This window comes from Tribolium madens, unplaced genomic scaffold (assembly GCF_015345945.1).
Source record: "Tribolium madens isolate multiple individuals breed KSU strain unplaced genomic scaffold, Tmad_KSU_1.1 Scaffold_1;HRSCAF=32;Tcas5.2_LG8, whole genome shotgun sequence".
In the NCBI taxonomy this organism is placed as follows: domain Eukaryota; kingdom Metazoa; phylum Arthropoda; class Insecta; order Coleoptera; family Tenebrionidae; genus Tribolium; species Tribolium madens.
This window is the reverse complement of record NW_025400984.1, coordinates 11,494,777-11,519,335: the sequence shown is the minus strand read 5'-3', so window position 1 is coordinate 11,519,335 and position 24,559 is coordinate 11,494,777. Positions and strand designations below refer to the sequence as shown.

The 24,559-nt window shown below is 35.0% G+C and overlaps 2 protein-coding genes across 31 annotated transcripts in view; one reads left to right on the top strand and one right to left on the bottom strand.

Moving 5' to 3' along the window:
* Positions 1-437: 437 nt before the first annotated feature.
* Positions 438-5,227, top strand: LOC123003590 (cytochrome b5-related protein-like). Of its 4 annotated transcripts, none has more exons than XM_044396445.1 (6): positions 438-595; positions 2,113-2,332; positions 2,380-2,771; positions 4,179-4,367; positions 4,417-4,632; positions 4,679-5,227. In XM_044396445.1, exons 2-6 carry the CDS (start codon positions 2,120-2,122, stop codon positions 4,980-4,982), a joined length of 1,314 nt encoding a protein of 437 aa, XP_044252380.1. In that variant the 5' UTR covers positions 438-595; positions 2,113-2,119; the 3' UTR covers positions 4,983-5,227. The 4 variants fall into 4 exon arrangements, with proteins under 4 accessions (XP_044252380.1, XP_044252382.1, XP_044252383.1 ...); XM_044396447.1 differs by lacking the exon at positions 438-595 and adding an exon at positions 662-929; XM_044396448.1 differs by lacking the exon at positions 438-595 and adding an exon at positions 662-957.
* Positions 5,098-24,559, bottom strand: part of LOC123003588 (myosin heavy chain, muscle) — a 21,016-nt gene continuing 1,554 nt past the window's right edge. The window contains exons 2-21 of one of the 27 annotated variants that reach the window (XM_044396434.1): positions 23,450-23,708; positions 23,230-23,373; positions 20,809-20,965; positions 20,727-20,754; positions 20,479-20,674; positions 20,365-20,428; positions 20,218-20,316; positions 19,763-19,866; positions 18,015-18,422; positions 16,362-16,532; positions 15,255-15,591; positions 15,011-15,060; positions 13,824-14,029; positions 13,433-13,550; positions 11,458-11,721; positions 10,946-11,155; positions 9,841-10,727; positions 9,554-9,632; positions 7,351-9,432; positions 5,098-5,470 (exon numbers count right to left, since the gene is read on the bottom strand). In XM_044396434.1, coding sequence (XP_044252369.1) covers positions 5,396-5,470; positions 7,351-9,432; positions 9,554-9,632; positions 9,841-10,727; positions 10,946-11,155; positions 11,458-11,721; positions 13,433-13,550; positions 13,824-14,029; positions 15,011-15,060; positions 15,255-15,591; positions 16,362-16,532; positions 18,015-18,422; positions 19,763-19,866; positions 20,218-20,316; positions 20,365-20,428; positions 20,479-20,674; positions 20,727-20,754; positions 20,809-20,965; positions 23,230-23,373; positions 23,450-23,653 — 5,883 coding nt within the window. In that variant the 5' untranslated portion in view covers positions 23,654-23,708 and the 3' untranslated portion in view covers positions 5,098-5,395. Of the gene's footprint in view, positions 5,471-7,350; positions 9,433-9,553; positions 9,633-9,713; positions 9,793-9,840; positions 10,728-10,945; positions 11,156-11,457; positions 11,722-13,136; positions 13,255-13,432; positions 13,551-13,636; positions 13,755-13,823; positions 14,030-15,010; positions 15,061-15,132; positions 15,186-15,254; positions 15,592-16,018; positions 16,190-16,361; positions 16,533-16,607; positions 16,779-18,014; positions 18,423-18,495; positions 18,600-19,762; positions 19,867-20,217; positions 20,317-20,364; positions 20,429-20,478; positions 20,675-20,726; positions 20,755-20,808; positions 20,966-23,035; positions 23,180-23,229; positions 23,374-23,449; positions 23,709-24,559 lie in introns of all 27 variants that reach the window. The other 26 variants (XM_044396437.1, XM_044396438.1, XM_044396444.1 and 23 more) reach the window with 26 other exon arrangements.

Genomic DNA, 24,559 nt, shown 5'->3' with positions numbered 1-24,559 from the left:
AATTTTTGTTTGGAAAGTTTGAACAATAACGAATTTAATTAAAATGGTCTGAGGTTAATGTTTAATTTTTTTATTTGAAATTCATTTTAAAAAATTTATGTACGTTAGAGATATGAAACTTAACTGGAAAAATTGAAAAAACATAAGACGCGTGTATTGCTGGTTGCCTGGCTTAATTACAAAAATTGTGAAAGTAATATCTAACTTAATTATTTATACGAAGTGTGAGCTCTAGGAATGCTACTTAATGCCCATTTTGGGTAAACTGTAATTTAATTAAACTAAAAACGCGTTACTAAAATCAAAATTTTAGTTTGTTTTTTTTCCGTGAATTTTCTTAAATCGAATCAAAATAAAACTCCTTGATATCAATGTTGTTATCTTTTTGGAAGGCTATTCCCTCCACATTCTAAATGAAATTCGATCAGTAATGAGTGAGCATTTGTTGAGTGTTTATTAGTGTGTTATAAATTCAAAGCAGTTGCTACATCTGTCACCGAAAATAAAAATTTCTTTGATACATGCATTCTTGGAGCGCATCCAATAAATATTACGGAATTAAATGATCATATCTGAGCGACTTGTTGTAGTTCAGGTATTAAAAGAAAAGTGTGGGTTGAGAGAAAATGATGGCTCAAAAATAATTTTTCGCGAGATGAATGGGATTTTCCAATGATAATTGAACTTTAAATTACCTTGGTAGGGGACCTTGTAACATCTAATAAATAACAATGAAATAAAATGTAAACAGAATTAATTCTAATCTTAGTTTAATTTCCGTGGTTTTCTCTCACACTTTTACTTAATTTGATATGTGGCAGGTCAATGATTTATTCCATGATTTTTAATTAAATTTTTTTCATTTTCTTGAAGCTATGAAAGTGATAGTTTGTGCCAATTTACGAGTAATCTAGTCAAACAACTTTGAAGTGAGTTTAAATCAAATTCTTCATTTAAGTAAGATATTTTTATTATTAATAAAATCTATAAACGAGGTGTAAAGTGCACAATGATAATGCGTTTTATTTTTATTTACTATTTTACATAATATCGTGTTTTCATATGACTTCAGATAGTTTAATTGCAGCTATTAAACAGTAATTTGTTGTCAACAATAATGTTTACATTTACGTTTCATTCTCGTTATTTTGTTCTTCGAAAAATAGATTTAAAAATTTTGTTGTGATTATGTAGTTGGAGCAGCTCAAATATTGTTTTTTAACCCAAATTTTGTAAGTATATCAGGGTCTGTGAGTGAAAAACCTTCAAAGTGAATGTCAGTGACAATTTTAAAACTTAAATTTTCCCCAAAAAAATTTGTAAAAATCGTAAATTAGATTTGCTACATTTTAAAATAATTAAGAATTGAACTTGCAAATTTAGAATTTTCTGTTTTAAAATTTTAGCTTTACTTTAAACTGATGAAAATTCCGAAGTTTCTGTTTAAATTTTAATATCGTGTTTTTTTTAAACTAGGAATTTGGCAAAATTTTAGTTTAAACTCTCACATTCAAAAATTAGTTTTTTGACGCAAATATTTGATAATTTTACAAAAAAATATTATTGTACCAATGCCATAAACATTAAAAGCGTAATATTTTATACCAGAATTTAAAGTTACAATACTTATGATCAAAAAGTTTAAAACTAAAATAAAAATAATTTTAATTTAACATGTTCTATAGTTCGAATGCCAAAATTTGCAAAATTAAAATTTCGAGTTTTTAAGTCAAAATTCTCAGTTTAAGAAAGAGAATTTTTAATCGGAAAGTTAGAAATTTGAACATTAGAAACAAAAGCAGGATTCAAGTTTATAAGTAGAAATTCTTGGTTTAATTTTATTTTATTATTTATTATTTTTTTATTTAATTTATAAGAATTTTTTAATTAAAACCTTAAATCCCAACTTAAATGTGATTGAAAATTTTGCCCAAAAATAAGCTCGTAATTCCCTCGTCGATTTTGCAACGAATATCTGCGTGGACAAGTCCGAAATAAATCGATGATTAATTGACACAAACATTCCCGACTTATTTTTATTCTCGTCTCATGTAGAATTTCTCCAACCCACATCTGAAACTTATGAAATTTTCATTTAATAATAATTTTCAGGGGCGAAATGACGGTGAAAGCCACCAGATTTAGCTCAAGTCTCGGGATCAAGTATCCCACATTGCGGGACAACCTCCTGAAAATCGGCCCGCGGTGGCTGAAGGGCAAAAGGGCCGATGATGGGGCCGAGGGCCTGTGGCGAGTCCACGACAATCTCTACGATTTGAGCGATTTTGTTCGCCAACATCCAGGGGGCGCAGAATGGCTCCAATTGACTCAAGTATTAAAATTTTCAGGTTTTTTGTGAAAGAAAAAATAAAATTTCAGGGAACTGACGTTACTGAAGCTTTTGAAACGCATCATTTGACCTCAACTGCTGAAAAACTCATCGAGAAATATTTCATTCGCAAGGCTAAGACTCGGCGAAATTCGCCGTTTACGTTTAAAGAGGGTGATTTTTACAAAACACTGAAAAAAAATATTGTTGAAAAATTAAAAGAGGTTCCGAATGAACCGGCTGAAAGGTCGAAGAGAATCACAGATTTTTTGCTTTTTGCCTATGTGAGTTTGGCTCTTTTGGCGGCTATTTTCAGGAGTTTTACTTTTGGGATGTTTTCTGGGATTTTTTTAAGCCTGACTGCAATCGCAGCTCATAATTTTTTTCATCAAAAGGATAATTTAAGGATGTATTATTTTAATTTCACTCTCTTGGAATACTCGTAAGTATATTTTTGTTTTTAGTGCAATTGTGATTTTTAATACAAAAAAAATTAAATTTCAGTGTTTTTATTAAGTACTTATTTATTTATTCTTTTTATGGCAAAGGTGAATTTTCAAGCATTGTTCAAAAAAATCACATTTCCTGTTATTGAAGTTTTATTACATGTTTACAAAACAATTGTATTTTTTCTAAACTTTGTAATTCATAATTTCGAGTAAAAATTTCTCTTTTAACTGAAAACTCGCAACATTGACTGTTTTTCAATCATTTTGTAAATTTCATAATCTGTAATCTGTAATAAAAAATTAGGTAAAATAAACACACGACTTAGAAAACTATTTTTTTAATTGTCTTTAAATCTGTTAACGGAAAACTGAAAATGTAGTCTTACTGATTTTCCAAAACTCGCATCATTGAGTATTTTGAGACTTTTTTTCAATTATTTCGTACTTTTATAAACTTTGTAATTTAAAATTTTCAGTAAAACCAACAAAAAGTAAAAAAAATCTATTCTCTTTAAATTTGTTAACTGAAAATTGAAAATGTGGTTTTACTGATTTTTCAAAACTTGAAACATAATAATGACTGTTTTCAGACTTTTTTTGTATTTCTTATAAACTCTATAATCAAGATTTTGGGCAAAATAAACACAAGACTCGTCGAAAACCAAATAGTGTCTCTTTTTTAAAATACATTTTAAATCTATAAATTCAAAATGCGGTTTATTGATTTTTCATAAAATTGACTGTTTTGAATTTTTTTTTTCAACTAATTTGTATTTTTATAAACTATGTGATTCAAAATATTTGGTAAAATAAACACAAAACTGGTAAAAAACTAATAAAGTTTTCTTGTATTTTAAAGTCTCTTCAAATTTATTAATTGAAAATTGAAAATGTGATTTTATTTATTTTCCAAAACTCGAAACATTGACAGTTTTGAGACTTTTTCAATTATTTTATGTGTTTTATAAACTTTGTAATTAAAATTTTAGGTAAAATAAACACAAAACTCTTGAAAAAATCAAAGATTTTCTTTTTTGGTTTGGTTTTGAGAGAAAAAACAAATTGTACAATTTTGAGTGATTTTTCTTAGGTAATGACTTCTCTCGTGAGTCAGCACAAATTTATGACCAATGCAAACACTAATCCCCTGAGACAAGTATAAATCTCGTGTTTAACTGCATCATAAATCTCCAACTTTTGTTCTTAATTTAAACTTGTTTTCTATTTTAATTTTACGCAGTTTTATTTTAGTTTCATTGAAAACAAAACCTTTTTCTTCCAAATTTCTCAACCAAATATTATTCCGCGAACTCCAGATATTCCAACTGGAATAGCAAACAGACCAAAAATATAAAATTAGTTCACGTTTAAAATTATCTGACTCGACACACCTGTTACAGAGAGTGGCGCATAAGTCATGCATTAAGCCATCATTTGCACACCAACACCATCAACGATCTAGAAATATCATCCCTGGAACCATTTCTTCAGTATCTTCCCGGAAAAAAACACATCCTGGTCCAAATCGCTCAAATTTTTATTTCACCAATTATTTGGTGTTTTATTTTCGTGGGATCCTTCATTCGAAGGTAGTTTAGATTAATTTACGAAAAAAAAAAAAATATTATTTTTCCCTAGTTTAATTGCAATGGTACTGGGGGAAAAACCCTACGAGCCCATCATTTTCCTCCCATTTAGTGTCATGGTCGCAATGGTGGTGTTTTCGGGAGAGTTAATTTCCCCTTTTCTGATGTTTTGGTGGATTCAAATCACCGGGAGTCTCCATTTTGGGGCCGTGGGAGTGAATGCGGCCCACCATCACCCAGACATTTTCCACGATGGGGACATCCCAAGGTAAATCAAATTAACCCAAAAAAAACCCTAAAAAATGGAATTCTAGACCAGAAAAAGATTGGGGGATATACCAAATGGACGCAGTGATGGACCGCAAGGATATAACAGGGTCCCATTTTTTAGTTTTGACCAATTTTGGGGACCATGCTTTACACCATTTGTTCCCAACCATCGACCATGGTCTGTTGGATTATTTATATCCGACTTTTTTGAAAACTTGTGCTGATTTTGGCCTTGAATGGAAGCTTTCGTCCCAGATTGAGTTGGTCAAGGGACAGATGAGACAACTCGTGAAGACTAAGCCCAATGGGGAGCCCCCAAGGGCCCTCAAACCGATCAAATTTTTGTAAATTGGGTGAAATTCAAACGAGTTTTTTTCTTTCAATAGAGTTTATTTTACAATAAATTAATAACAATGACAGTGAAATAATTACAGAGTGTTTTGTATGGAAAAAAAAGATTTGGTAACGAGATATAACTTGTTTATTGGTGCCTTAAGCCATACATGTCACACATACAATACAATTTTAGAACCTAATATAAAATATATGATGGCAATGAGAACTCGGAGACTGTAAGGGCTGTTTGGATGGAAGTACGTGTCTCTTTTTACCCTTATTTCCCCTAGTTCGTATGCATAATGGGCAACGGAATCATTCAAAATACAACCCTAAACAAAAAATAAAAAATAAAAGAAAAAAAATGAATGTGTGGTTAAGACGGATGTGGTGGTTTATCCGCCGAAAAGTTCGTTACACAGCGCTTAGAGGTCATCAGGGGCCAGGTCGAACCTTGGGGGGAAGGTGAGACCGTCCATCTGGGGGCGCTGTCTCGGGGGCTGCAAAAAAATCACCATTAGACTGAGAAAAAATCAAAAAAAAAATCAAACGGGGACAACACGACTATTAGGTGGACAGACGCGGATAGGGGAGGGCTGCCTATATCGGACTTAAGTGGAAAAACAAACAGTTTTTTTAGTAGTCAGTAAATAAAAAAGTATCATTTTTTTTAAATTGCCTATAAACCTCAAAAAAATCACTTGAAATACAACGAGTTTTGGTCTAAACAGCTCATTTTTTGAGAAAATTATTTTAGTCTAAAGCGCCCTGTTTTAGTTTCCGATTTGTAAAAAATTAACAAGAGCGAAAATTTCAAAAAAATATTTACAAGGTGTGTCAAATTTTATTCACACCTAAAACACTTCTTTCTGATTAAAACAAAATTGTTGAAAAATTCATAAGAAATTTTAACAAAAAAAAAGAACATTTTGTGACATTTATAGACTGCTTACTTGTGAGATTTTTTTGTCTACAGGGTGTTAAAAAACGATTGTAAAATATTTAAAATAAAAAAGTTTTAATAAACAAAGTAACGGTTTCGGAGATATCGAAGATTATTTGTTTTTTGAAACATTTATTTGAAATCCGTTCAAACAAAAAAGAGAAGCTTCTAGTAAAAAATCTAAAAATTTTCACATTCGATATCTCTGAAACCGTTACTTTGCGGACCCATGTTTATTAAGATTTTTTTGTTTGTTTTGGTCCATACTACAACCTCCTCAAATATTTTACAATCTTTTTGTCAAAAAATGTCAAATCCTGTATAAACAAAAAGTATAAAACCAAGCGTTTTTAAAATCATAATTAATAAAAATCAAAGTGTCATAAAAAATGTGATCGTGTTTTAAGAACAAAGTTTGTTTTTGAGTTATGCATTTTTTTATGATAACATAAAAATTGAGTAAAACTAGATTGTTATAATCCTTAGTTTAGGGCCTTTGTAAAAATAAAAAATTTATAGTGGGTTACCATTTAAAAAAAAAATAGAATTTTGCAGAACTCAAAAACAAAAACCATGACAAATTTTTATTCTTGAGACATGTCACATTTTTATAGTACGTAGAAAAAAATAATAATTAAGCAAAAAACGTTTGGTTTTATACTTTGGATTCACATGGTATAATCAAAACAGTATTTTTCAGTATTTATTTTATTAATAATATTTCAAAAATTAGTAAAAATTTAACCAATCTATTTTTTTACTTTAATATTTTTTATATTCATTATTTTCGTTAATCTGTTGTTTTGTTTTTTTTATCTTCTTTTTTCACCTGGTATGTAAAATCTTACACATTGAACAAAAATTTTGCGCTTGTAAAAATCAGTAATTGTGAAGTCAAAATATGCAGATTAATCAAAATATTAGAGTCAAGAAATATGTTGTAGTCTGGTCTATTTTTAGAACTTGTTAATTAAATATCAAAAAATCTCAAAAAATATATATATTAATATTTGTAATTTTAAATAAAAATCGTCTACAAATCTCAAAAACATCGAAAAAGTACTTATACCGGGTAACTGTAAATGACTGATTTTTATTGTCGTCATTTCAATTGGCATCACTTGCTGTTTCATTTTAGTAATTTTGAGTTTCTTTTTATGTTCTGTTAATTAATAAAAAGTGTAAAAATGACCAATTTTAATACAGTGATCAAAAATCTGCCCAATATAGCCCAGCTTCCCCCAAATTAGAGTTTTTGGGGACAAAAAAAGACACGTTTGAAGTGTGTTGGCAACACGAGGAGTTCTAACGGGGAACTCTCACTTACTCGTAATTTACTCCAACGCAATCGGTAAGCGCGGCTTGTTCGGCTATAAGAAATGAAATGTTTGAAGAAACCGTCGCCAAATTTCCGCATTTTGAATCAAATTAACTTACCGCTGGGCTGCCTCCTCTGGCGACAGATCCCCCACGTCCCTTCGCGCGGAATTTAGCAATGGCTTGTTCGGCAAGATCGGCACGTTCTTCAGCTTCTTCCAACTCCTGTTGAGCCTTCCTGAACTTGGCCAAATTCAAAGCAGCAATTTCTTCAGCTTCTTCAATCTGCCTCTTGTAGGTCTTGATCTTCTGTTGGAGTTTATCAACCAAATCTTGCATACGTTCGTGGTTCTTGCGGTCTTCTTCCGCTTGGAAGCTCAACTCTTTGATACGACGTTCGGATTTCCTCAAGTTCTTCTGAGCATCGGCGTGTCTTCGTTGCTCACCATCAAGCTCATTCTCCAATTCGCGGACACGTTGTTCCAACTTCTGGATGAGTTTCTTCCCACCTTTGAGCGCATTAGCTTCAGCTTCGTCCAAACGCACTTGCAAGTCCTTGATTTGGGTCTCAAGAGCTTTGCGGAGCTTCTCCTGAGTCTGAGCATGGTCTTGCTCAGCGCGGAGCTCATCAGCAAGACGAGCAGCGTCGACCATGGCCTTTTTAGCCTTCTCTTCTGAGTTCTTAGCTTCGTTCAAAAGCTCATCAAGATCAGAATGAAGAGTTTGGAGCTCAGTTTCGAGTTTCCTCTTGGCGGCAGAAAGTGAAGAGTTTTGAGCAGATAAATCGTTGAGTTGCTCATGAGCATCACCCAATTCTTGTTCGGCTTGACGACGAGCACGGTCAGCTTGCTCGAGAAGAGTCCTACTCTCTTCGAGTTCATTCTGGAGAGCATTGGCTCGGCGTTCGGAGATTCCAAGTTGCTCGCGGGCTTCATCACGAGCACGTTGCTCCTCCTCAAGAGCGGTTTGAGTGTCCTTGAGTTGTTGTTGGTAACGTTTAATAGTCTTCTGAGCTTCAGCATTAGCCTTATTAGCATGGTCAAGAGCAATTTCAAGTTCATTGATATCAGCTTCAAGCTTCTTCTTCATGCGAAGCGCCTCAGCTTTACCTTTAGCTTCAGCTTCAAGTGAGGCTTGCATTGAGTCAAGGGCGCGTTGGTGGTTCTTACGGGTGTTTTCAAACTCTTCCTCCTTCTCTTGGATTCTACGGTCGATTTCTTGACGTACTTGAGACAATTCGAGTTGTGAACGCAAGACTTTGTTTTCTTCTTGTTCCAAAGCAGCTTCAGCTTCCTCCAAAGCGGCTTGGAGTTCGTCTTTCTCGGCCTCGAGACGTTTACGGGCTTTTTCAATTTCGTGAATATTGCGACCACCTTCACCAATTTGGTCAAGGAGATCTTTAACTTCATCGGCCAAGTTCTTGTTTTCGCGACGGACGGCTTCGAGTTGTTCTTGGCCTTCCTCGTAGGCACCTTTGAGACGGAAGAGTTCGGTGGAGTAGTTGCGACATTCCTTCTGACTGGCGTCGAGTTCTGCAGCCAAATCATCGACTTTGAGTTTCCATTCACCGATAATCTTATCAAAAGCTTTCTGTTTCTTCTCAGCAGCGTTGGCGATGGCATTAGCACGGTCGACTTCAATTTGCAAGTCTTCGACTTCGGTGGAGAGTCTTTGTTTGGTCTTTTCCAAAGCTACAACCTTCTGGTTGAGTGACTCGATGGTTTCTTCAGCTTCGGCAAGTCTAGCTTGGAGTTTCCTCTTGGCTTCTTCAAGCTCCTCAGATTTGGCAACTCCTTCAGATTCGTATTTCTGTCTCCACAATTGGGCTTCGGCGTTAGCTTTGCTCAATTGGCGTTGAATATCGGCTTTAGCTTCAGCTTCTTCTTCAACTTGTTCGCGGATGTTGTCCAAATCGTGTTCCAAGTTGCGGAATTTACCCAAAAGAGTGGCTCTTTCGCGACCTTCTTCATCAGCGAGTCTCTTAGTATCCTCCAATTGGGTGGTGAGTGAGACTTTGATTTTGCTCAATTGGGACACTTGACTCTCGGCTTCTTCCAATTGGCGCAACAAATCGGAGTTTTCAATGGAGAGCTTCTTCTTGGCGGCGTCGAAGTCGTTAAGAGTGCGATTGGTCTCATCGAGTTTGCCTTGGACGTCATTGAGTTGTTGTTGGAGTTGTTTGGAGACTTTCTCAACAGCGGCCTAAAAAATTGACTCAGAAATTGCACAACAAGACACAATTTCATGTTAAAAGGCTAGGAGTTAGTAGAAAGAAAGAAGCAGCTGCATAATTAACAATTAGCCCAATTGAAGCCTTTTGTACCTTTTCGTTGGCCAAATGATCGACTGAGGCCCGAAGGTCGTTCAGTTCTCCAAAGTATGCAGCCTTTTCTTTTTCAGCCCTAAAGACAAAACAATATAACAACGATACAAACAGAGGTTGAGTGCAGGGAGGGTCAAGACAAAAGGGGGGCACTTTGTACCTTCTCCCGACCGACTTGTTCCACTGCACTGCGCGTTTGTTGAAGCTCGGTATAAATACTAGCCCTATCCCTTTCAGCCCTACACCAAAACATTAATCCCTCTCCTCCTCAAACCCCCAATACTTACTTTGCTTTGAGTTTGTTCAATTGGTCGATTTGTTCACCCATTTCCGACACGGCATCGTTGTGTTTCTTCCTCAAGTTGGCCAAAGTCGATTCGTGTTGAATGTTAGCTTCTTCCAAATCCCTCCTCAATTTCGCCAATTCAGCTTCGCGTTTCTTATTGAGTTCAATTTGAGCGGAAGTGGCACCTCCAGCCTCCTCCAAACGTTCGCCCAACTCCTCCAATTCCCTGGCCAAGTCGGCTCTTTGTTTCTCAGCCTTGGCACGAGCTTGACGCTCAGCTTCGACTTCTTCCTCCAACTCCTCAATCCTGGCTTGGAGTTCCTTGATTTGTTTCTGGAGTTTACCAACAACGGATTGCTCATCTTCGAGTTTGGCAGTCAACGAGGAGATTTCCTTGTCTTTGCGTTGGATGGTCTGTTCCAGTTCCTTCTTATTGCGTTCGAGGTCAGCGACGGCCTCTTGTGTCAATTTGAGGTCGCCCTCAACCTTGCGTTTGGACTTTTCAACATCACCGCGGAGTTTCTTCTCGCGTTCGAGGGAGTCTTCGAGTTCGTCAAGAGTTTGCTCGAGCTTGGCTTTGACTTTGTTCAAATGGTTGACTTTGTCTTCGGCTGCTTGGAGCTCCTCGGCGATTCTTTGGGTGTTTTCACCCCCGAGTTTCTTCTCTTTGTTGAGCTTGTTGATGAGCTCGTCTTGGTGGGCGATTTCGTCGTTCAAATTGCGGATTTGGTGGTCTTTGGTCGCTTTATCTTGCTCGGATTTCTGGAGATTGAGTTCGAGATCTTCAATGTCTTTCTTGTAACCGGAGATTTCTTGCTCGAGTTTCTTCTTCTGTTGCATTAATTGGTTGCGAGCATCCTCCTCTTGGCTGAGACGGTCTTGAGTTTCCTTTAATTAAGAAAATTAGCCCCTGGATAGTGGCCAATAAAACGTTCACACTTTTTCAAATTAAGAAATTATTGAACACGAGCCAAGCTACCATAAGGAGGAGAACTCCTTTCAAGTACTGGCAGATGTACAAAGATAAACCGATATTCTAATAATATTTATGCAAAGTCTTGCACAAATAAATCAAGCCGAGAGAAAAATAATCAAGAATTGCTTACGGATAATTGTGATTCAAGATCGCTCTTTTGGGCTTGAAGCTTGTTGGCTCGTTCTTGGACTTCGGAAAGCGACCCCTTTTCTCCCTCAAGACTGGACAAGAGTTCCGTCTTCTCGGCCAAGAGTTTTGAGTAGAGTCCTTCCAATTCCTTCTTGGCTTTGGCTTCCCTCTCATAGGCTTCTTGTGCTTTAGCGGCTTTCTCCTCCAATTTCTGCAAAATCTCCTGTTTAGTGGGACACGTATGATCAATATCGACCATTTTTCCGGTGGTTCTGACCCGGTCCACGACTCGACTAAGACTGGAGCCCTCTTCCCATCCTCGAGACAAAATAGAACGCGTAGGATGAGATGATTCGATGAAAGATTAAAAAAATCCGCGATGTTTCATACGTTGACAGATCGAGGAGGGATAGTCCCGTATAAATAGCTCGCGATATTGAGGCCATCAGGTAAGTGGTCATAAAATCGGATATTTATGATGTAAACGGGATTAAATATGGCTGGCTGGCTTACCGCAATCTCATCCTCGATGCGAGTGACGTTGAGGAGAGGCTTGACTTTCTGCCATAGTTTGTACCAAGGCCAAGTGCGGAGTTTGAGGTATTTGCGGAGGTTCCGCTGGCACACTTGGAGGGCCAAACGTTGTTCTTGCAGTTTCTTGAACTCTTTCCTTGAGAGGTAACCGCGGACCCAGGATTGCATCCAAGTGACGATTTTACCAAGACGCTCGTCGCGCAACTCCTCCATCTGACCCAACACACCGGCGCGGAAGAATACCTAAATGACCAAAGTTAGACCATGACGCTAAAGTGATGAAAAAACACCAAATGAAGCGAAAATTCCAACGAAAGCCGATTTGTTATTTTTTTAGGCGAAGCTGAAGCGAATTTCTAGTAGTCACATTTTTACTACCTGATGGGCAAGAAAAGTCGCTACCCAAACTTAATTTACTTAAATTTTGGCTAAAAACACCAAAAAATTGAGGTACTAAGGTACTTCTTTAGGAGAAAGTACAAATTTAGAGCGAAGACCATGTCAAAAATATAAGTTTTTAAAGTAGGATTAAAAAAAACAATCCTATTTTTTTCGTTTTTGCATGTGAAAATATGAATAATTAAATGTTTACAACTGTTGTCTAAAAATGTTCAGTTTTTCTAAAATGAAATTAAATTAAATTAAGTTAAATGATTTTCTACAGAACCTAAAATAATTTAGCACCACTTTTCTCTGTGCCAACTTTGTAACCGAAATTTATAAGAAACTATATAAAAACTGAAAAAAAACTTACACAAGTGCCACAAAAAACATACATTTCACAGTAAAAAACCGCAGTTTTGGTCAAGAAACCGCTTTTTCCTACCTTTGATACCAACTGAGTAACCAATTTTTTTATATCGTAAATATTATAAAAAATAACGGGTGTTTATTTTAGTTTGTCGTCGTAGTTGGCGGTGATATGAGTGTGTTGTGAACGGACCACAATTTTTAATGCGCTCGGTGAGGTATCAAATGTCAGATTATTATAACTTTCAATAAGATGGTTCGTTCACAATTAAACTTTTATGGATAACCTTCAGTTTTTGATTATTATTATTATTACTGATTTACACAAACTGAAAAAACTCAAATAAAACTAAGGAAAAAAATGTTTTTTGAATAAAATAATGAAAAAATTGTCAAATTTATTTACAGTCGGTAGTTTTTTTTTAATGAAAATAATTTATATTTCTTTAAAAATCCGATTTTTAAATGACTACAATTAGTAACATTGTTGAGTAAAAATAACATTTTTATGTCTACAAGTCTATTGAACTTTTTTCGAACCTGTGAAAGTTTTAAAACGTTTTTCATTTGATAAAATAAATATTTTTATCAATTATGTGACCAAATTTATCACTAAATTACTAAAAAAATTATTAGACTAAGAAAGTTGACAATTGTCACAATAAAAAATTAATGTTTGAATTAATCAAAAATTGTTCCAGAAGTAAAAAAAAAATTTTAAGTTAAATACTTATTGTTTTTTTTTTTCAAAGTCAAAATTCAGAAAAAAACCGTTCCTAATTTATTAGAATCATCAGATTTTAAAACTGATACCAAGAGGTAGCGACTGGTCTTGTAATTTGTCAAATTTAGGATTAATCACAAGTTTGTAGAATTCTACAAGTTTTGCTTGCATCTGGTGCTAGTACCTTAGTTTTACCAAGTCGGTACTGTTCAGCATCAAGGTTGATCGTTTCCAGAATAACTTGCGATGCTTTTTCTGGTGTCATATCATCCCTAATAGAACTTGCGGCCAGAATTTTGTATCTGTTTAACGCAAGAACTACACTAGTGAATAACGAAAACAAAAAAGGTGCAAAAGTGTTTGGGTTAGTAATTGGGTATCATCTCGTCCCTAAAAATTGACACCCGGAAAAGAAAATCCGGACTTCAGTCTGCCAACTCCGGTCAAAGAAACACAAACAACAAGAGGAAGAAAACATGCCTTGGTGTGACCTAAACGGTATAAGTCAGGGTCAAGACTTGTAGCTTCAAGGATAAGACCAGCACATTTCTTTGGATCGGATTCCTTATCGACGGCGGCGGGATTCAAGATCTTGTAACTAAAGGTCAAAGGTTAATTTACATGAAACAAAAGGTGGTGGTGTGTGTGTGGTGAAACGTGACAGGGGTTACAATCAACCCTTGCCTTGGTATGGCCGATCCGGTACGAATCCGGGTCTAAACCGACATCTTCCAGACATTTCCGGGCGGCTTCCTTGGGGTCTTTTTCTTTTGCCATTATGGCAGGCGCTAGGATCATGTAGCTATGCAAGGGGTTTAGTCAAGAATCAAGACTGGAATTCCCTAAACTGGGATTAAATAATCCAACTCACCGGAGTTTAAAGTCCGGGTAAACCATCCTATTGGGGAATCCTTTCCGGCAAATACGGATACCTTCAAGTACACCGTTGCAAGTCAACTGGTGCATCACCAAGTGGGAATCGATCACTCCAGGTTGTTTCAACTCGTTGGGGATGATGCAACGGACGAAGTGGGGTTGGGTCGAACGCAAGGTGGTCATGAGGTTGTTCAATTGTTCCTATACAAGACCCAAGTTAGGGAAATTCAAGGTTTGGGTTTGGGTGAAAATCAAAAAGGCACCAGACAAGTAAGCACTTACGACACTTTTTTTCAAAACTTCAAAATCTAATCATTAGGAAAACATTTTTACACGGGTTTTTTTCTTATCAAAGCTCCAGATTTAACAATTTTTCAACAGATGCAATATTAGATAAAAAATTATAAAACTGAAACATGAAGCACTTTAAAGCACTAACAAGAAATTAATCACACGATTAGTGCTTCAAATTATCTGTTTTTTTGAAAATCATGACTTTTGTAAGAAGCACTTTTTTTTCTTAAATAAAATTCTCTAAATTTTCTTCGATACTGTAATTTTCTTTTACAATTTGACAACACTGAAAGTAGTGAAACATGAAGCACTTTAAAGCACTGTCAAGGCACTATACAAAACCCAAATCCCACGATTGGTGCTTCAAGGTTCTGCCTAGCAGAAAATTATGACTTTTGCAAGAAGCACTTTGAAGCACTAACAAGATAATCACCTACAAAATCTAAGTTTCATGATTACTGCTTCAAGTGTTTCACTAAAAAACATGAATGTTATAAGAAGCACTTTGAAGCACAAAATAAAATTCAGTAAATTTTCCTCGGGACTGTGCTTTTATTTAATAATTTTTCCAACAGTGAAAATGAAGCACTAGTGCTTCGCTTTGTCTGGAAACCTCTTTGGTTAGTGTGTTAGGTGAGCAATGGAAGCGCTGTGCTTTAGCTCTATTTCTACAGTTAAAAGTGAGAAAAACTTGAGTGAAGGTGATTTAAAATTGGAGTGAAACACCATTACGTATTCAATGGTTCGGATGAAGTGTCAGTCTTCGGTGCAAGGGTGTATTAAAACCAATTCATGAATTTGATGGTTGCACTAAAACATTGGTTCCATATCATTGGAAAATGTTTTTGGTTTTTGGAGAAAAATTTTGTAAAATTTCTTTTGATTTACCTTGTAGGCTGACGATACCGTAGCAAAACCACCTCCCTTCTTACCACGACCTATTTAACAAAAAAGCGAACATCAAGCAAAAATAGCGACAAAATCATCATCATCAGAGAGTCTAAATTTACCCTATATAAACTTGAAACAGTCTGGAAGGCTGAACCTTTGGGTCTCTTCCCACCTAAACCAGACAGCAATTTGAATTACTCTTTATCTCAAAAAAAATTCAGAAAAAAAGAAGGAGAATTACCCTTGCCGCCACCAGCATCAGGACCTCCAGATTGTCCAGGATGATCAGCGAAAATCTCAACCAAAAGCTTGTTGGTTCCCTTTTTGTACAAATCGACAACAGTGTCGTTCAAGGGATCCTTGTTCTTCTCCAACCAACCGGTGATGTTGTAGGGTACATTACCCGCGTAGTGACCAATCGCAAAGTGGGCGGCTTGTTGTCCAGGCTTTGGTGGTTTAGGTTTCAAGAAGTTGGGTGATTTGCCCAAATGATTGGTGTTCAACTTCTCCTCAAATGTCTTATCGGTGGCTTTGGGGAACATAGACTCTTCTTCAAGGATGGATAAAATACCCATGGGCTAGAGAGAAATTTTGATTAGATTTGGGTTAAGACAAAGGGACTAACAACTATCTCATGGTACTTTACCTTCTGGTGCTGGTGCTAGTACTAAAAGCTAAAAAACTGTGCATAGACTATTTGTGGTTCGATTGGGAAGGGTTAAAGGTTAGTACCTTCTCGATAAGGTCAATACATGGTTGTAAGTCGAGACCAAAATCGATAAAAGTCCAGGTGATTCCCTCCCTTTCGTACTCTTCCTGTTCAAGGATAAACATGTGATGGTTGTAGAATTGTTGAAGTTTCTCATTGGAGTAGTTTATGCACAGTTGATTGAAGCCGTTATACTGCAAGTTAAACTACTCTACAACCTTGATTGTTGTGTCAAGGTTTGGGTTATAGCACTAGTAGTGTTTAGGAAGCGGGTGTCGTCGATGCGCCCCTTTTACCTTTTCAATAAGTTCAATACAGGCTAACAAATCCATGCCGAAATCAATGAAGGCCCACTCAATACCTTCTCTTTGGTACTCTTCTTGTTCAAGAACAAACATGTGGTGGTTAAAGAACTGTTGCAACTTCTCATTAGTGAAGTTGATACACAGCTGTTCGAAGCCGTTGAACTACACAGTGTGACAAAAATTAGCCAACAACAAACTACACAGCAATTCACCAGTTACGTGGGTGGAATCGCAACAACAAACACAACCTACGAAGAACATGTTTCGACTGTGGTACTACAATAAGCAACCGGCACAACAACAACAACAACAACTTCTCAAAACCCGAATTTACCTTCTCAATCAACTCAATACAGGCTAACAAATCCATGCCAAAATCAATAAACGTCCATTGGATACCCTCAGCTTTGTACTCTTCTTGTTCAAGTACAAACATGTGATGGTTAAAGAACTGTTGCAGTTTCTCATTGGTAAAGTTAATACACAGTTGCTCAAAACCGTTATACTAGACAGGAAAAACCACGATTAACACACACTATTCTAACAAGCAAACCAAAACCAAGCAAAGCGTTAAGCAAACCTTTTCTATAAGCTCAATACACGCAAGCAAATCCATCCCGAAATCAATAAACGTCCAATGAATCCCCTCTCTCTCATACTCCTCTTGTTCCAGTACAAACATGTGATGGTTAAAAAATTGCTGCAGCTTTTCGTTAGTAAAGTTAATGCAAAGCTGCTCAAAGCCGTTATACTAGAACCAAAAATAAAATAAAAAAAAATAACACGTGACTTGTCCTGAAAGTATAAAGTGCTCTCCCAAATCTTTAAAGTGTGTTTGTGAAAGAAGCGCAAAAATTGCCCTTTTTTGGTCTTCTAGGTACTGCCAACATTGGAATAATTGACAATTGTAGTACTTTTTAAAAGTGTTGTACTTTTCAAAACTTTATAAGCAATTTTTCTATGTATTAAAGTTTTAGAAACTTCTAGAGAAGTAAACAAATGTTACACTTTTGGTTTTCTAGAAATTCTATTCTTTAATTTTCTAATTTTTAATTAATTTAATTAATAATAATTTAAAACATTTTAGAAAACGGTTTTTTGAACTGCTAGTTTTTTATTGTTCAGTACAATCTTAACATTTTTTATTAATTTTGCTCTCTAAAAGCTACGTTAAATTTAGATTGATTTGGAATAACTTGCTTTCTGCAGACTCTATTTTGGCATTTCGAAACAATATTTATTATTTTAAGTTTGTTTTTAAATAGTAATTAATTTTTTTACTTAATTTAAAGTAGATAAATCACCAAGTTTTGGGTTTACACAAATTTTGCCAATTTTAAAACTAACTCAAAAAGTTACATTTGAAACACTTCAAAAAATTACATTATTCTTTATGTTTTCTTCAGGTTTTTAAAGTACTGCCAACTTTGAACTTAAAAAAAGTCCAATTTTGAAGTACTCTTTCTAAGAATGCCCAAAAAAATTATACAAATTTCTATCAGAATTACCATAAAATAATAATCTTAAAAAAAAATATTTATTTTTACAAACGATCTGAATATTTTAGATTATGTTTATCTTATTCTTCATTATTTGTATTTTGTTTTAAAAGGAAACATAATTTTTCTTTCGGTTTAAAACAAAAAATAAATTTGTTATAAATTTCTCCATTTTGAAAACGTTGCTGTTTTAATTTTTTTATATTATAAATGATTTAAGTCTCAAAATAAACTTTGTGACTATTGTGAAATCTAAATCTAGTGGTAGTTTGACTTTCCTTTTTCAAATACCTTTAACTCAAATTTGAATAAAAAAATTGAAAACATTTTGTTTTTGATAAAATTTTAGTGAAAATTACTGAAATAAAACCAAAAAATTAAAGTTAAAAATAAAACAGGTGACTCGTCCTAAAAGTGTAAAGTGCTCTCTCAAATCTTTAAAGTGTGTTTGTTGTGATTCACCCTGTGCAAAAAAACCCAGAACTTACGTCGAAAATCTCAAAACCGGCGATATCCAATACACCAATAAAGTGCTGTCTTTTTTGCTTGGTGTCCAAAGTCTCGTTACATTTCTTGACCAAGAACTTGAACAACCTGTCAAACATGGCCTTGGACATGGCACCAACCGAATAGTTGACTTGGTTGACATTACGCCCCTGGGTGACGAATTCAGCGCCGACCTTAATCCTGGGTTTGCACAAAGCGTTGTACAACCCAGGCGCCTCAATGCCTAAAAGTTTCGCAACGCGTTCACCCTCTTCAGTACCATCAGGTTCGGCCTGCTCTTCGCGACCTCTTTGCTTGAATTTCATGCAACCCATGTGCATGACAGCGGCAGTGATTTTGTAAATGTTGTCTTTTTCCTCTTGCGTGAAGCCTAATACGTCGAAGGCTTGCTATTTAGAGAGAAAAAATTAGGTTGGGGCACCAAAACAACATTTTTGGGGTCAATTGTTGAGAATGACTTACATCAGTCAATTCACATTCTTCAGCGTCATCAACGCCGGGAATTGTCACTTTACCCTGGGATACGAAATTGTAATCGTAGACGTTGTCAGTAAGCAAGCAGTTCTCTGTGAAAGAAGCCGAGGGTTAGCAAAGCCTAGGTTAGGTTGCGAGAGCGGGAAATGAGGTTTGCGAGTTGGAGTGTCTCAAGCCTTACGATTTTTCCCAGAGTAAGACATTCCGGACAAGTCTCAACAATTAACAGAGAAAAAAAGGGAAAATGAACACTAGGTTTGGACTAAACCTGGCCTAAAATGAGTTCCAAGGTTTGGCCAAGTCACAAAATCTGGCCTAAATAGCCAAACCTGACACAATTACCCAAGAACAAGTTCCAAGAATTTCTTGAGTTTAATTTTTTAATTGTAAATATTAGTGTACAAGCTGTAAAAACCGTTGATTAGGTTTTAATCCAGGTGACACGTGACAATTATTTTTATTTTTTTACTTTTTAGTTCCTCTAAAAAAAAATTGTTCAAAAATTTTGACTTTGTTATTTTCTCAATTTTGGCAAACTAGGTAACCGTCCAAATAGAAATCTTCTAAACTATACGTATCCAAATCGTAATCATTTTCATTGTTTTAGCAAATTTAAGCTTCAAAAATTAATTGTTTTATGTTTATTTAACAGATTTACTGTTTTCATTTTTTTATTTTTTCATTTTTTTCAAACAACGTCAATGTAGAGTAGAATGCTTGAAACAAGTTTGAAAATCTTATTTGAAATTATTAAACAGGGGATGTTCAAAAATTGAAAGTCAATAAATTCCCGATAAATTAAAAATTATTGACATATTAGCGATTTTCTCAATAACTACAAGTCGCAAATTAATGATCTTTTTTTAAAGATAACAAATTAAAAGTGCTGAGTACCAAAGAAAGAAAAAATTTTACTTTTTATAAAATTTAATAAAATACATGATGCGACAAAACTCGTGCCCTAGAGAAAAATGCCATATAAGGTAAGATACCAGAAACATAAAAGAAATGTTAAAAAAAAAATATCTATAAAAATTTCGAAGTTATAAGAGTTTAAATTTTGCACTTTGACTACAGGCTATTAGAATAAATAATTGTAATGACACAAAATTAGTGTAATTTGAGTAATTTTAAAGATGAATTATTTCCAAAACATTTAGCAATAAATTAGAATTGGAACATCTTGGGTTTGTGTCAGTTTATCTTTTGGGGAAACCTTGTAAGTACCAACCATGAGGTGTTAGAGGGGACTTACGTCGGTGATTAAGAGTTCCTCAGCATCATCGACATTAGGAATAGTGGTTTTACCCTGAGCCACGAAGTAGTAGTCACTGACGTTGTTAGACAACAAACACATCTCTAAGGAGGACAAAGGGCACAAATAATAACAAAATAGACAAAAGGGTGATCAAAAAAATTTCGTCTCGATAAATTTGTTTGACCAATCGGGGTCTCTAGAACCGATTTAGGGGGTGGGGGGACAAGTCCGGCGTCTCTTTAACCAATCAAAAGCAAAATTTCGTGGGAATCACCCACTTACATCAGTTAACCGCATTTCTTCGGCATCATCAACATTGGGAATTGTTGTTTTGCCTTGCGCGACATAGTGGTAATCGTAGACATCGTTTGAGAGCAAACATTGTTCTAAATTTGACACAAGATTAGATTTACCAAAAAACTAAAAAAATTCAAGTGGGGGGAAAAAATTACCCTTGAGGCCTTTGACGGCACCGGACATCATCTGGTAGAAGATGTGGTAAGAACGCTCCAAGGATTGTTGGGAGATGACACGAGCCTTCTCAAGCAAATCTACAAGAATTTTCTAAGAAAAAAAAACTCAAAAATTTGATAACTTACAAGTTTCAATATCAGCACCAGCGAGTTTACCAGTTGGACCGAAATGGATACGGATGAATTTACCCTAAAACACCCCAAATTACCCCAATTTCACCCCTTATCAACCTAACTTACAAAACGCGACGAGTTGTCATTACGCACGGTCTTGGCGTTACCGAAAGCTTCAAGCACAGGATTAGTTTGCACGACTTGATCCTCCAAGTTGCCTTTCTTCGCTTGTTCTTCAGATTTCTTCGTTGAAGCACCAACAGTGGCGAAATACGCGATTACCTTCTTCGTGTTTTCAGTTTTCCCGGCACCAGACTCACCACTGCAAGAGAAGGTTGAGTAAACTACCCCCAAAGTGGTACTTTGGTACTTACGTAATCAACATGGATTGATTTTCGTGGTCTGGAATTGAAGAAAGTTAGTTGGGGTTTTTGGGGGTTGGGGGCGGCTACTTACTGGTCAACATGTTCACGTAGGCGCCGTCAGAAATGGCAAAAATGTGGGGTGGTACTTCATTACGCCTCTTGCCACGGTAGAGTTTAGCGCAGCGGTTGGTGTAGACGGGGAAGCGCTTGTAGGGGTTGATGGCGACGCAGAAAAGGCCAGAATAGGTCTAGAAAATTAAGGGGGTGAGTGTACTAGTACTAGTACTGAAACTGGATTAACACAATGCACACAACTGAAATTGATACTGAAATTGTGATAAGAAGAGGCGCAAAAATTGCCCTTTTTGGTCTTCTAGGTGCTGGAGAAATTGATAAATCTTTTTAAGACTGTTAAACTAATTAAAACTAAATAATTTGGTTTCTGCAGACTCTATTTTAGCATTTGGAAGCAATATTTATTATTTTAGGTTTGTTTTTAAATAATAATTAATCCAATTTTTTTACTTAATTTAAAGTAGATAAATCACCAACTTTTGGGTTTACACAAATTTTGCCAATTTTAAAACTAACTCAAAAAGTTACATTTAAAACACCTCAGTTTGTTTTATTTTTTTAGCAAGAGAGATTTTAATTTAATTTGTACCAACTTGTGCTTGACTGGTCATTTTCTTTATATTTTTACTATTTCAAAATTTAATCGTCGTTTGTAGTTTTTAAAGTTAAAAAAAGTCTTTTTTGAAAAATTTAAAATAACAAAATACAAAATCATTTTTTTTTGTCTAAAGTCCAATGTTTTTCTATAATTGACTGACTTTTTAACTACTTGAATTTTTTTGTTAAAACCTCACTGTGGACAAGTTTTATTATCTAACAGTCCAATGCTTCAGCAAGACCTGAAACTGAAATCATATTGTTGTTTATGGACTTTTTTCAGGTATTTCACGTAATGCCAATATTGGACTAATTGTTCTAAATAAAAAAAGTTAAATTTGGAGTACCATTTTTAAGTTTAAATAAATCCTCAAAAAAATGTTGGAATGAGAATTATTCTTTTTGTATCACAGAAGTTAATTGAAAGTTTAATTGACTCCTCGCAAATAATCTGAAAAGAATTCTTCATTTTTACAAGCAATCTAATTATTTTCGTTAATTTTGATTTCTAAAAGCTAATTCAAATTCAAATTGATTTAGAATATGTAGTTAATTGATTATTTTTTAATATTGGAAATCTATTTTAGCAAAATTTACCTTAATTAACCTTAAAATTAGAAATGATTTAAGTAAGTACTTGATTTTTTTTTAACTTTTTTAGATATCATTGTGGAATTTTTTTTTATTAAATAACAGTCAAGTGTTTCAGCAAGAAAAAATTACATGATTGCTTATGTTTTTTTTCAGGTTTTTAAAATACTGCCAACTTAAAAATAAGTCCAATTTTGAAATACTCTTTCTAAGAATGCCCTAAAAAATTATAAAAAACTATATCAGAATTACCATAAAATAATAATCTTAAGAAAAAATATTTATTTCTACAAACGATCTGAATATTTTAGATTATGTTCATCTTATTCTTCATTATTTTTACTTTGTTTTAAAAACTAACATAATTTTTTCTTCGGTTTAAAATAATTTTGGTTTCAAAACATATTTTTTTGACTATTTTGTAATCTAAATCTAATGGTAAAAATAACGCATTCCTCGTCAAAAGTCCTTTTTAAAAGATTTAAATTTAGATCAACTCAATTAAAGATAAAATTTGCCAAAAATTCAGTGACAATTAATTTTTTTGAAAAGTTTATTTAAAAAAATCCATTTTTGGACAGTTTTAGCAGTCTAAAAAGCACAAGCGACTCGTCTTAGCACAATCACACAACATTTAAATTGGGGTCAGTACCCCTGGTACTGATAGAGGGATTAAAACACATATTTGGGGGGGGGGAACAAAATCGTTTCAGAAGTCCTGGTACTGAAACTAGAATTAACACAAGACACAAATGGGGCAAAAACAAGTTTCAGAATGTCATGGTACTGAAACTGGGGTAAGAGAAGGCGTTCCCTGACGAGTACCAACTTAGAAAATAAAGTTTTGCTGAATGTCAGGTGAGCGCCTCGCCTTGGTACAACCATCAACCACAAACCATTCAGTACCCCTGGTACTGATACTTGATTAACACAAAGAAGGGTGGGTTTAAAAAAAACATAAGGGTGTTTTCATGGTTTCACACTCAAATTGGGCGACCGGTCACGTTCCCAGTGCCGGTTGCAGGTCCTTGACCCATCCTCCAACCCTGACTTACATAAATAAGTTTAGCATAGTATCTTTGCTTGAGGTTATGCAAAACGGAAGCATCATTGAGATACGTCAAATTGGACATATCCTCGCATTTTTCGTACTTGGGAGGGTTGACCTGGCCTACTTGCTCCTTCTTGAAGTTCTTCTCCTGTTGGGGGGGAGAAAAAAACGAATTTAGTACCGTTTCGCGACACTTACATAAATCAATTTCGCGTAGTATCTCTGCCTCAAGTTGTGCAAAACGGCAGCTTCGTTCAAATAAGTCAAATCGGCCATGTCTTCGACTTTTTCGTATTTGGGGGGATTCACTTGGTGGACGTTCTCCTTTTTGAAGGGCTTCTCCTGTCACAAAAACGGTTAGTGTGTGTGTGGGGCGGGGGATGGGGGTTTGGGGGGGTGAGGAGCAAGTGTGTTTTACCTCTCCGCCGGGGAGGCCGACGGTGACGAGGTCACCCTTGGTGCCCTTGATTTCACCAAGTACGAAGCCCTCCTTCTCGTCCGGGACCCAGCATGATTTCTTGGCATCGTAGGGCTTGGTTTGGTCGATACGTTTCTGTTCAAGAGAAACGAAAAGATATGGGGTAGGATCGGGGTCCTCCTCAGTCTTTTCCGGTTTTGGCATTGTGCACGGACGATTCTGGGGCTATCGAGACACGTAATACAGCCCTAGAGCCTTCCTAAGGAGGAGAAAAAAATGTGAGAAATGCGCAAAGGGGAAGGGGCCCAGGCATTGTGACACTAAAACGGAAATTGCTGAGGTGGGGTTTAAAAAATTGAAACTAATTTTTATCTCCAAGTCTAATTTTTTGACAAAAAAATCCAATCGTAATAAAATCTCAGAAATATTTTTGAGATCAGGTCAGGTCAAGTAAGAAGAATATAGTAAATAAAAAAAAATCAAAAAGAAATTAATTTAACTGAATAATAATAACCCAAATTCGTGCAAAAAATTGAAATTGCTGAAGTGGTTTTTGAAAAAAAAATTTTTTAACTTTTCTTTTAACTAATTTTTATCTCCAACATCAACGCAGAGCATTTTTCTGGATAACTAATTTTCTTTTGAAAAAAAAATCCAGTCGTAAAAAATCTCAAAAATATTTGTAAGAAAAGAAAAGGTCAAGTCAAATACTTTTTTTTGGAAGGATTTAATAACAATTAATCATTTAATAAAAAAAAATTATTATGACCCAAATTCGTGCAAAAAATTTAAACCAATTTTTTATCTCTAATTTCAACAACAAAGCATTTTTCTGGATATTTTTTTTTTTAAATCCAATCGTAATAAAATTTCAAAAATATTTCTAAGAAAGAAGCGTCAAGTCAGGTCAGGTCAAATACTTTTTTAAGAAAAAATTAATAATAAAGAATAATTTAATAAATAAATAAAAAAATATAAAAAAATTATTTAAAAAATAATTTATAATAACCCAAATTCGTGCAAAAAATTGAAATTGCTAAGTTGGTTTTTGGAAAAAAGTAAAAATTATTTTTATCTTCAACTTCAACACAGCATTTTTCTGGTTAACTC